Raw genomic sequence first — 11610 nt, 5'->3', positions numbered from 1 at the left:
TGCTATACACTTTAAAATATCGAACTGTTCCTATGAAGGATATTAAGTTAAATCGTACATTTTGCAAACCTCTCTTTTCCAAACTTGGCTAGAGTAACCATTGTTCTACATGGAAAAGTCATGATGTTCCTGAGGGATTGCTCTGCAAAAAGCTGGATTCAGCTTTGAATGACTTGGGTCTGTGCGAAAAGAAGCACTGACAAAGGCCTCTTGCTCGGAAACAATAACAATTGAAAGTGGCCATTTGGCGAACATACGCTCCTTGGTTCGATCTCCGGTTGAGATTGTCCCAGCGAGTCCCAAGTGGATCGACGGCGATTTCCAGGCGGAACTCACTCCGAGCGGCGGCAATTACTATGCAAATGGCCAAGGCTGAGTCCGCCGATTTCGGCTTTCAATTGAAAATGAGAATGGCTTGGAAGAAAACTGAGCTTGGCAATGGAAAGATGATGAAAGAGAATCGAATCGAGGCGGTCCGTTCGATCGTCTGCTCATCATGCCACAAAACCATGCCCCATGACAAGTGAAATTGTGTTTGCCGGGCTTGTTTTCTTTTCTCGTATTCGATTTTATTTCACTTCGTTTTGTTTTCCTGCCATCCTCTGCGTTTTCACACTTTTCACGAATCGGCGACTCCATTGTTGGGCAGCTTTGCTAATGGAATCGGCAAGCGGCCACCAGCGAACCATTAATTGAGCACGCTGGCGGCTTTAATAGTTCTTAAGCAGCTGGGTATTAGTGTCAGAGTCGCAGTGAATCGGGCAGCGGTACTCCGCTTTAATTTTCACAATTAACTTTATTCATCCGATCATAAACATGTGCATTTACGGGTAGAGAGAGAACAGGACTACTTGGCTAGTATTTCGGCAGCTCGGAGTAGCGCGGCGGCGTGGACCACAGCACGCTGGAGTTGCGCTTCAGCTGGCTGGGATCGATGTTCGGGAATATCTGCTTCAGGTCCGGGGTGGTGGGCGCCACCGAGAAGAAGCTGTCGATGATGTCTGTGGGACAGTGGCTCTGCATGGCGATCGCCTCGCCCCTCACGTGGCCTGCAAAAAGCACATAGCTTAGGCATTTGGTCGTACATGTTGAAAGCCAGAAAATGCAACTTACTTCTGCTCCAGGTGGGTGCCGGAGGGCGCTTGTGGGTGACCTTTCCCTCGTCGTCGGTGGAGTCGTCCTCGTGCAGCATCTCCCACGTGTACTTGGTTTTCGGCGGCGGCGGCAGCATCTTCTTGGGCTTGGCGCCGGTCAGCTGCTGCAGTTTCTGCTGCTCCAATTCCTTGGCCTTGGCCTTCTTGAGCATCTCAGCCTCCTCCTGCTGGCGCATCTTGCGCTGCAGCTCCTCCAGCTCTTGCCGCTTCCGCTCCTCAATGCGCTTCCGTTCCTCCTGCTTTTTGGCGCGCTCGGCGGCCAACTTGGCCATTCGCTCGGCCCGCTCCCGCTCCTTGGCTTCGCGTTGCAGAGCAGCCTGCTGGTGTTTCTGTTCGCGCAGCTTTTTGCGCTCCTCGGCGAGGTTGTGCAGCCCCTTGCGGAAATCGTCGCCGCTGTTCTCGCGCGACAGCGTCTTCGTGGACGTGGAGTTGACGGACTTCAGGTTCGTTCCAGTAGCAGTCTTCATTAGGGTGGCGGCCTTGGACGCGCTGGCGGGCGCTTTCTTGGGCTGCGCCGAGCTCAACGGCAGCGTGCTGCTCGTCTGGGTTGGGGTGAAAAAGCGACCAACCGTCGGCGCAGGCAGCTTGCCAATCTTGGGGGTGTTGCTTGTTCCTGGCGTGCCCTGCTGGAGAATGAGAGATGGTTAGGATGGTGTAGGACTTTTAGCTATCTGATCGTGAGGGGCTTTGTAAAGAGGTTCAGTAGAAAGTTAGTGGCGAAATTTAATGTGACTTACCACATCCTTAGCCCGCTTGGGGCGCATGTTGGTCTGGGCAATGGCCGCATTCTCGAAAGCCTCCACTCGCAGCTTCACGGGACTCTGCAGCAGTGGGCTGTGTGTTCAACAAATATATGCTTTAAGGGATCACAAGTAGATAGAAAGGCTTTACTCACTTGAAGAGCTCGTGGGTGCGTGTGGGAAGCTTTATGGCCTTAATGCTGGATAGCAGCTTGGTGGTCGCCGGCAGCTTCTCGTCTAGCGACTCGTCCTCCGTGAGAAGGCTGTCCTGCTTCATCAGCGGCGCCTTCTTGTCGCCGGAGTGCACCTCAAAGGTGGCATCCCCAGCTGGACCCATGGGACTGCCATCAGTTGGCGCCGGGCCCAGCACCATGGTGGCGTTGGAAATCGTCCCCGTCTCATTGGCAGCAGTCGGAGCAACTGCAGCCGTTGACTGCTCTGCCACGGAAGGACCCTCGAGTGCGTCCTTGTAAATGGACCGCTCCTGGTTTGGTCGCGACTCGGTGCTGCACTTGCGCGTGCGCGACGACACCGGCGAGTTCTTGTCTAAGTCGCTGAAGCGCTCCACCTTAATGGGTCGGTGGCTCTCCGCATCCTTCTTCTTCTTGCGGCCCTTCTTGGTGACCTCAGTGGTGTTGGCAGTGGTGTTAGTCGTAGTGTTGCTGGCCACCGTATCGTCCGGCCGAACAGCCTCCGTTGTCACGGAGGAGACAGTGGTTACATTTGTGGCCGTGCTTGCATCAGTGGATGGTGCCAGTCCTTCGCCGCTGATTTTCTCGCGCTTGATCTTCACGCGTAGTGTCTTTGTGGTGTTCGCATCCTCGGGGTCCTCCTCCTGCACCGCCGCTGCTGGGATTGCCGGCTCTGGCTCAGGCTGCTCCTTTTCGCTCTCCTGTGCCGGCCGCCCGCTTGTCGAGCTGTTGAACTGGGAAGGCCGCTGTTCGCTCTCCACCTTAACCTTGATGGTCTCCTCGTGGCTGGGCCGGCGCATTTTGCGATTGAGAGAGGGTTCCTTGAGCAGCTTCTCGGTCTTCAGTTTGGCGGCGCGCTGTGGCCGTCCGGAGCTAATGGTGGTATCCGCTGCGGCGGGCACAGGCGGAGGCGGCATTAGGGAGGCCGTGGAGTTGTGCTCATCCTCGGCGATGGCCAGCAGCTGGGAGTTGCTGACCCGAGCGCTCGTGCGAGTGGTGGTGGTATTGACCGTGGTGTCCGGGACAGCTGAAAGGAAACATTGCATTGTGTTAGCCAGGTGCCTGTCGTCCGCCAGACCAGTATACTCACTATCGGGCTCGTCGTGATCTTCGGCCAGGGAGGAGAGTCGCTTGGCGCGCTTCTTCGTCTGCTGCGGGGTCACCGAGGTGTTCTCCTGACTCTTCGCCGCCGGAGCGCTGTCCGCCGCTTTGGCCTCGGCCTCCGGATGGGCGATGCCGTAGAAGAGGGCGTCGAGCTCATCGAAGTGGGCCTAAGAAAAAAACAAACGACGCCATGTTGACTGTGCTGGAATTTGGGCCTCTTGTTCCGGGCGTACCTTGCGCAGGACCTCAAGCTCTCTCCGCAAATCAGGGAGCGAGCCCAGCACGCCCAAGATGTCCTCCATAGCTAGCAACTGTATCTGACAACTGCAAAATGAGGATTCGATTCCTCCGATTACTTCGTTTTTTTCAAATGGCGGCAATATGGACGCGCGTCAGTTCAGTGTGACCGCTCTTTAAATACCATTTATATTCGTTAAAAAGACCGAAAATAGGGTATTTTTTTAAGGAACGGTGGTTGTCTTTGCTAACTAAGCGGCGTCACCCGCCTAACATGGCTCTGTTACCAGTTAACAGCACCTTTCGTGCTGTGGGGCGCACTTGCACCGCCGCCTGCCAACACTGGATGGTCGAGAAAGTTCCCGCGCAAAATAAAAAACACAACCAAAACTGGTTTGCCTGGACCCATTTTGGAGGAAATATATTTTTAATTGGATAGTATTAATTAGTAGCTGATTTAAACACCTTAAAACAGGCTTTCAGACCCTTCCCAGCTGGAAAATAAATATTCAATTGAACCAGTTCCAGTTGGCTCCCCAATCTACCATCTCTAGTAATCAGTGCTGTAAAACTCTTCGTGGTCCGAACTTTAAGCGAAAAATGAAAGAAAGAAAACATAAGACGGTCAAAAATTAATCACTTGAGCAAAGTAATGTAGAATAAAGAGTAAAAAGCCAAAAGAGAGGTCACTTTCATCAAAATTTGTTCATCTACTGCTCCAGTGCTGCACAACACGGCGCCACGATAGTATCGCCATGGCGAGCTGACGCGAGCGCCCATCCCTAGCACATTTGTTAAAAAATTTGCAACAAGCCAACGAAAATCGACCAGGAACGGTGGACAGCCAAAACCGCGCGCTCTGCGACGACCACCGTGGGATGCCCATACGTATGCGCACCCGTGCCGCGGAGTAGACACAGTGCCCGCGATCCGCGACCAGCGAACCGCCATTCCCCGAGAAGCCAGCTGCAGCAGATCCCACAGATCCCGCCGCAGAGCCGACCCAGATCATGGGCCTCGACTTCGACGCAGTGGAGTACTGCAAGGGCGTGAAGAGCCAGCAGTCGCAGCCGCCGTTCGCCTGTCCCGTCCGCGGTTGCGACCGCAGCTACAAGACGATCATGGGCCTGCAGTACCACCTTGTAAAGTACGACCACGACAACCCCCAGCCGCTGACGCCCGTGCTGACTCCCAGCCGAAAGAAGGCGCGCTCCCGCTCTGGCGGGCACCACTCAACGCCTCGCCCGCTTAAGGAACACCCTGCGCCCGGTGGCGTCGGTGCGGAGGCCAGGAACGGCTGTTCCTCGGCCAGTGCAGGAGGGGGAACGGCATCCAGAGGCGGCCCCAACCGGCAGTATGCCAATCCCGAGTCCCTGGTGGCCTACAACGAGGACGAGGCCACCGTGACGTTCAACCTGGACGGAAAGAGCGTGCGCCTGGGCATCGATGACGCCTTGCCGCTCGTGGAAGACGAGGAGTTCGCCGCCCTGGTAGCCAGGGGCTGCATCCTGAATGCCGACGCACCCCCGCTGGAGGAGAACGCACCTTGGGCGAGAGTCCAGGTGCCTGTGGCCAGGGTGGCCGAGATTCCGGACTACCGAGTGCCTGATGCCCCGCCTCGGCCGCTGGCCTACTACCGCTTCATCGAGAAGTCGCTGGAGGAGCTGGACGGCGAGGTGGAGTACGACGTGGACGAGGAGGACTCCGCCTGGCTGGAGCACATGAACGAAGAGCGCCAGCGGCTCGGCCTGAACGCCGTGGGTATCGACACGATGGAGCTGCTGATGGACCGGCTGGAGAAGGAGTCGCACTTCCAGGCGGCAGCCAACGGCACACCCACGGGCGTCGAGGTCGACGACGATGCAGTGTGCTGTATTTGCCTGGACGGCGAGTGCCAAAACACCAACGTGATACTTTTCTGCGACATGTGCAACCTGGCGGTGCACCAGGACTGCTACGGAGTGCCCTACATCCCGGAGGGCCAGTGGCTGTGCCGGCGATGCCTGCAGTCGCCCAGCAAGCCCGTCAACTGTGTGCTCTGCCCCAATGCCGGTGGGGCCTTCAAGCAGACGGACCACGGCCAGTGGGCGCACGTGGTGTGCGCGCTGTGGATTCCGGAAGTCAGGTTCGCCAACACCGTCTTTCTGGAGCCCATAGGTACAAATCCCTTTCGGTCAACCCCTGCTTATTCTACATTAATTGCTGTTTCTCTACCTAGATTCAATCGAGACCATTCCCCCTGCTCGGTGGCGACTGACCTGCTACGTGTGCAAGGAGAAGGGCCTTGGAGCCTGCATCCAGTGCCACCGCAACAGCTGCTACGCCGCCTTCCACGTTACCTGCGCCCAGCAGGCGGGCCTCTACATGACCATGGACACGGTCAAGGATGGCCACAACGATTCGTCCATGCACGTCCAAAAGTTTGCCTACTGCCACTCCCACACGCCGGCGGACGCCAAGCTGAAGATGAACGTGCCGGACTTCGAGGACACACGCCACAAAATGCGGGAGGCGCGCAAGGCCCTGGCCAAGAAGCGTTCCACCGCGCCCGTGGTGCTGATCCCCACTATTCCACCGGACCGGGTTCAGGAGATCGCCACCATGGTGACGATGCAGCGCAAAAAGGAGTTCCTCGATCGCATTATCGCCTATTGGACGCTAAAGAGGCACTATCGCAACGGGGTGCCCCTGCTGCGTCGCCTGCAGAGCCAGGGCAACAACCACGGAGTGATCCAGCGCAACGGCATCGAGGGATCCCCGGATACGAACGAGTTGTATCGGCAGCTCAAGTACTGGCAGTGCCTGCGGCAGGATTTGGAGCGGGCGCGCCTTCTGTGCGAGCTGGTGCGCAAGCGCGAGAAGCTAAAGGTGGCCTTCGTTCGCATCTCCGAGGAGGTAGTGATGCTGCAGCTGAATCCGCTGGAGGCGGCCCTGACAAAGCTGCTGGACGCGCTGGAGGCGCGCGACAGCATGGAGATCTTCCGAGAGCCGGTGGACACCAGTGAAGTTCCCGACTACACGGAAATTGTGAAGCAGCCCATGGATCTGGGCACCATGCGATCGAAGCTTAAGGACTGCCAGTACACCTCGCTGGAGCAGCTGGAAGCTGACTTCGATCTGATGATTCAGAATTGCCTGGCGTACAACAACAAGGACACGGTGTTCTATCGCGCGGGAATACGGATGCGGGACCAGGCGGCGCCTCTCTTTGTCCAGCTGAGAAAGGAACTGCAGCGGGATGGTCTCCTGGAGCGTTCGCAACGCTCTCATGTCGACCACGTTGAAGTGGAGGTGGAACAGGAGCTACGCTTGCTGCTGGCGGCGCCAGCCAGCGAGGACATCGTACAGAAGCTGCTCATCCTAGCCGACAAGTCGCAGGTCCTGAAGAACCCTAGCTACCGCACCAAGAAAATCAAGCAGATTCGACTGGAGATTACGCGGATGCGCAAAAGTCTCCAAAAGGCGAGATTTGCAGCAGTGAGTCTTGGGTTTACCTCACGTTTATAGTTCTATAACTAATATGTGTATGTTTTCCACAGCGCCACTCATCACATGGTAACCTGTCCCAAAGTGAAGATGAGGAGGCAGTGGGTGCTTCGCCTTCTAAAAAGCGCACACGCAAACGGTTGAATAGCAGTGCTGTGGACATGGAACTGGCGCACGACGAGGAGGACGAAGAAGAGGACTCCGATGAAGACTCAATGGGCGAGGGTGAGGATAACGTGTCCAAGGACTTGCTCAACGCCACCCAAACACCGCCCTGCAGCCCCATCAAGAGTCTAAACAACAGTAGCTCTCCCGTGGGCATAAATCGGAGGTGAGTTTCACATAGAGAAGATACACCTTCAGCCAATAGATTCCCCAATCGGCAATAATATTTTAAAGCAAATTTAGAAGTTGGAACTTTGATCTGATACTGTTCATAAAAAATGGAGGGCTGGTCCTTACAAAAGAATTAATTTTTACAAGATACTTACAAGCTAATCCTCTATAAATCCTCTCCAGAACGGCCATATTGTTAACGCGCAAGTCACAGGCTGCCCTGAAGAGGCCCTCGGAACCTCTGACGACGCCTGTGAAGGAAGAGCACCATAACTCGCAGTCATCAAACACTCAGTCCACGAGCGGCAGCTCCTCCTCCGCCACAACGGCGGCCACAGCTGCCTCCAGTGGCAGCACGCTGAACCACGTCCTGGCCACAGCTCCGCCCACTGTCTCAAACTTTGCGTTGACGCAGAACAGCAGCAGTGGCAGTGGAATCGCATCTGGCATTGGAATGGAACGGTCGTCGTTAGCCGGCGCAGCTGGAGCCACGAGCTTGACCTCCACGGCCCTCGCGATTAACAATAAGCTAAGCGCGAGTCTGGCCGGCAAGTCGCCAAAGAGGCCGGGTCGCTATCGTCGGTTGCCGGAGGTGAGGCACAGCTCCTCCATGTCACCAAAGAAGTCGCCCAACCCGGCGGTGCCCGTCAGTCAGACGCTAACCATGCCCGAGCCCCTGCCATTCGAACGAATCCCGGACAGTTTCCGGGTGTATCGGGCCAACAATCAGCGCGACGTGAGTGACAGCGACGATGCTCCCTCGCAGTCGAGCAGTCCGTGCAGCAGTTGCTCCGACTTCAGCATGTCGGGCAGCTGCTCCGACTTCGACAGCGACGAGGCGAGCGACGGCGATGCGGATGCGGATGCTGACAGAGACGGCCGCAGGAGTCGCAGCGAGGAGAGGGACTCATCGTCACAGGAGGGCACCACGGACGCCATGGACTTGCAGCACGCGACCATTAACAACATGCAGGGCAACAACGGCAACATGGCCATCAGCAGCAGCAGCGGCGGTAGTGGCGGCAGCTCCAGCGATGATGACGATGAGGAGCGGCCTCTGAGCGCGCGGCAGAACAAGACAATGAAGCTGGGCACGCGCAGTACTCCCACTCCGACGACAATGGCACGAGCAGTATCTTTGACGGGGGCGAGGGGACGCGGCAAGCGGCGCAGCAACCTCAGTGAGTCCACCAGCTCCACGGCCACGCCTCCGCCGCTGTTGCGAAGGGCGGGCAAGCTGCGGTCAGCCACGCCAAACGCCTCGCCGCTGGTGAACAACATTAAAGCTCGGAGGAACACCATGGCGGCCAGTGCAACTCCCACAAATAACAATCGCAGCAAGGAGTCCGTCTCCTCGGAACGTCACAATCACCACTCGCACGGCCAGAAGCCGACGCTGGAGCCACTGCAGCTGGTGTGGGCCAAGTGCCGCGGGTATCCCTGGTACCCGGCCCTCATCCTCGACCCCAAGACGCCCAAGGGATTTGTGTACAACGGAGTGCCGCTGCCCGCCCCGCCCACCGATGTCCTGGCGCTGCGCAAGAACTGTCTAGACGACATTGTGTTCCTGGTCTTGTTCTTCGATGTGAAGCGCACTTGGCAGTGGCTGCCTGCCAACAAGCTGGACATCCTCGGCATCGACAAGCAGCTGGACCAGCAAAAGCTGGTGGAGTCGCGAAAGCCGGCGGAGCGGAAGGCTGTGAAGAAGGCGTACCAGGACGCGCTGCACTACCAGAGCCAGGTCTCCGACTTGGAGGGCCAGGGACCCGATCCGATCATGTGAAAGCTGATGGCCCGACTGCACCTGTAGGCGCCGCTCGAAAGGCTTTAGCCATTTAGTTAGCTCCCCCAAAGGGATCGCTCGTATTTTTATATCTCGTTTGTTGTTACTCGGTACTCGAAGATGACGCAGTTGAAGAAGGCCCTCCATTAGAGTATTTCGTTGCGGATTTCCAATTTGCACTGCAAGTGTCTTTGATTTTCGTTTGTTGCCAAGTCACCCGGGAATCGTTTGCCCCCATATACCATTATGTACAGTTTGTAATACGCGCAGTTAGCGAATTCGTTGGAGGATCCTTTTTGTACATTATTTGGCTTTGTGACTACGATTTGAAATGTTAAGTAGGTCCCGAAATAGGTTCGAATCACAACAACATGGAATTTATAACCTCAAGACGATTCACGCGAAATCAAATCAATGTTTAAGTTAAATAGTTTTAAGCTCTCCTACAGTTAAGCCCCGAAAGCAACAATACAAACATAGATCAGCAAAACAAAGCCAGCAGGCACCTCAAGTTAAAAGTCGTGTAAAAACCTAAAGCGCTATTTAGAGGATAGGAAATGATTATGAACATTTACAAATAGCATTACAAATTGTATAGATGTGTGTGTGTGCGCGTGAGTCTCTACATAAATCGATATATCTCTATATGCAAATAGTGTACGTCTTGATTTCCATATGAACAAATAATATATTTGATTATTATGATGTATTAGCAGGAGGAGGATTATTATTATTATAATTACTGTGTGTAATTAATGCAAAAATTCGTATGCCTAAGTGGAAAGCGTAGACAATTAAGTATTAAAGTAGTTGGCTCCAAACCCCCCAATCAAACTCCCAGATCCCCACCCCACACCACCACCTTTGCCCTTAACAAGATTGAATATTGTTTAAATCTAATGGTAAACTAAATGCAGAAAAATAAATGTTTTAAACAAAAGTGTGTTGTATGCGTTGTACTTCCAGTTTTAGGGGCACTGCCATAGTTTTCCACATGCAAATCCACAGGCTTACAGTTTTAGCAGCCTCATTTCGCAATTGACACCGAAAGTGCGTCAGTAAAGTTCGACAGGAATTGACTTATATTTACTTTGATTATCCAGGTTCATTCACCGCGTTTTGGGGCTGTTAAGAGTGTCATATTCACCCCACATCAATTATCACCCGGGCAGATGTTTTGTTTTACAGTTTTCCAGCGGTACACTTTTAGCCTTTGTTTTAGCCACGTGATTCACTTGCACTCGGTATTCGACTTTCGATTTCATCAGCGAACGTCCTAAAACTCTCTTTTGAAGATATTAAACTTATAAGATATTGTGGCTACAGTTCACTTTACAGAGGCCTACAGTTTCGGAATCACTTGTTTAAAATACGAACCAATGTTGAAGTTGGACAGAGATTTTATATACGCAACATAAAATAATTACAAAGAGCAAATATTATTATATATTAGTTATTATAACCTAAGTTCAAAAATGCGTTTTAAAAAATTCTAGAAATAGAATTCAATATTTGAAATACAATAATTAAATGATGCAACAAAGTAAAGCTAAATATGAACTGATAAAAAGTGTTACGTTGCTAACAATCGTTTAGTTTAGCTTCTTATTTCTTACGTTTCTACTGCTTCTTTTGCGTGGAAAAAAGTAAGCAGCTCGAAATCCCCAAGTCACGGTCCAGAAACATGATTAGGCCAATTAACTTGAAAGGCGAGCATTAAACCACAAGATTGAGCGCAGCGATTGAATAGACGGTCAAAACAAAACATAAACAAAGTGATTTTTTTCATGAAAAATTAAGCTGTATGCGTGACAATTGCAACGCATAACAAAAATAAATCACAAAATCTTGAAATATTTTCTACGCATTTCTCACGTGCTCAGACTTGAAAAACCGCAGCAATTGTGGCTGGGGCCGCCATGCACAACCACTCAAGTGCTAAGCCGGGCTCAAAGCCGTCAGACGGCCGGCGGATATATTTGTATCTACAGCTACCGTTCGCTGGCGGCTATCGAGGGGTTATTAAACAACTCAATTTCAATTTAACTGTAGATGATAGAACGCCCAAAATCGCCAGCCAGCTGCTGGCCTCAATTAGTAATGCAAATTTATTAGCGCTCAAGTTGTTGGTGCTCAGACGTTGGTGCCCCGGCCTGCTTGCCCCCCGAGTGACCACCGGCCACTGCAGCCGGCCAAGTGCCAGGTGTAGGTCATTGCGTTGGCGCTCCAATTGATGTTTTCACTACGCGCATACTCACTATCCATCTATTGGCCCCTTCAAACGGAACTGGCCGCGCGGGAAGTTCCCAAAAACTCGTTTCTTTATGTGGGGCCGTGTGACGTCAAAGACGGTGCTCCGCATCAGATACAAGAGTTTAAAAACAGAATATGGGGGTTTGAAAATAAATGGCCTTGATGTTGGTTCCACAGCGAGTGGCACATCAAATTGTGAGGGAAAACCTCTCGTTAAGATCGGGCTCCCGAACTTTATTGGGTTTCTTTTTGATTATTATATGGGGCTTTGGATCTTTAGAAAAATGTGAGATTTTCAATTAAAGGCTTAAATATTTGTACTTTGC

At 53.2% G+C, this 11610-nt stretch overlaps 2 protein-coding genes across 3 annotated transcripts; one reads left to right on the top strand and one right to left on the bottom strand.

Annotated features, from left to right (window-relative positions):
• Positions 1-735: 735 nt before the first annotated feature.
• Positions 736-3592, bottom strand: LOC108030371 (histone-lysine N-methyltransferase, H3 lysine-79 specific). Of its 2 annotated transcripts, none has more exons than XM_017103239.3 (6): positions 3423-3592; positions 3176-3356; positions 2050-3112; positions 1892-1988; positions 1114-1780; positions 736-1049 (listed from the first exon to the last, which is right to left on the bottom strand). In XM_017103239.3, exons 1-6 carry the CDS (start codon positions 3489-3491, stop codon positions 856-858), a joined length of 2271 nt encoding a protein of 756 aa, XP_016958728.1. In that variant the 5' UTR covers positions 3492-3592; the 3' UTR covers positions 736-855. The 2 variants fall into 2 exon arrangements, with proteins under 2 accessions (XP_016958728.1, XP_016958729.1); XM_017103240.3 differs by having other exon boundaries at positions 1114-1777.
• A 586-nt stretch (positions 3593-4178) lies between these two features.
• On the top strand, positions 4179-9971 carry LOC108030256 (bromodomain-containing protein homolog). Its single transcript, XM_017103076.3, has 4 exons — positions 4179-5583; positions 5645-6903; positions 6966-7243; positions 7432-9971. Exons 1-4 carry the CDS (start codon positions 4437-4439, stop codon positions 9029-9031), a joined length of 4284 nt encoding a protein of 1427 aa, XP_016958565.1. The 5' UTR covers positions 4179-4436; the 3' UTR covers positions 9032-9971.
• The last annotated feature ends 1639 nt before the right edge of the window (positions 9972-11610 follow it).

Source organism: Drosophila biarmipes, chromosome 2R (genome assembly GCF_025231255.1).
Source record: "Drosophila biarmipes strain raj3 chromosome 2R, RU_DBia_V1.1, whole genome shotgun sequence".
NCBI classification, from domain to species: domain Eukaryota; kingdom Metazoa; phylum Arthropoda; class Insecta; order Diptera; family Drosophilidae; genus Drosophila; species Drosophila biarmipes.
Note: the sequence above shows the minus strand (reverse complement) of the source record. Positions and strands in the feature narration are given on the sequence as shown.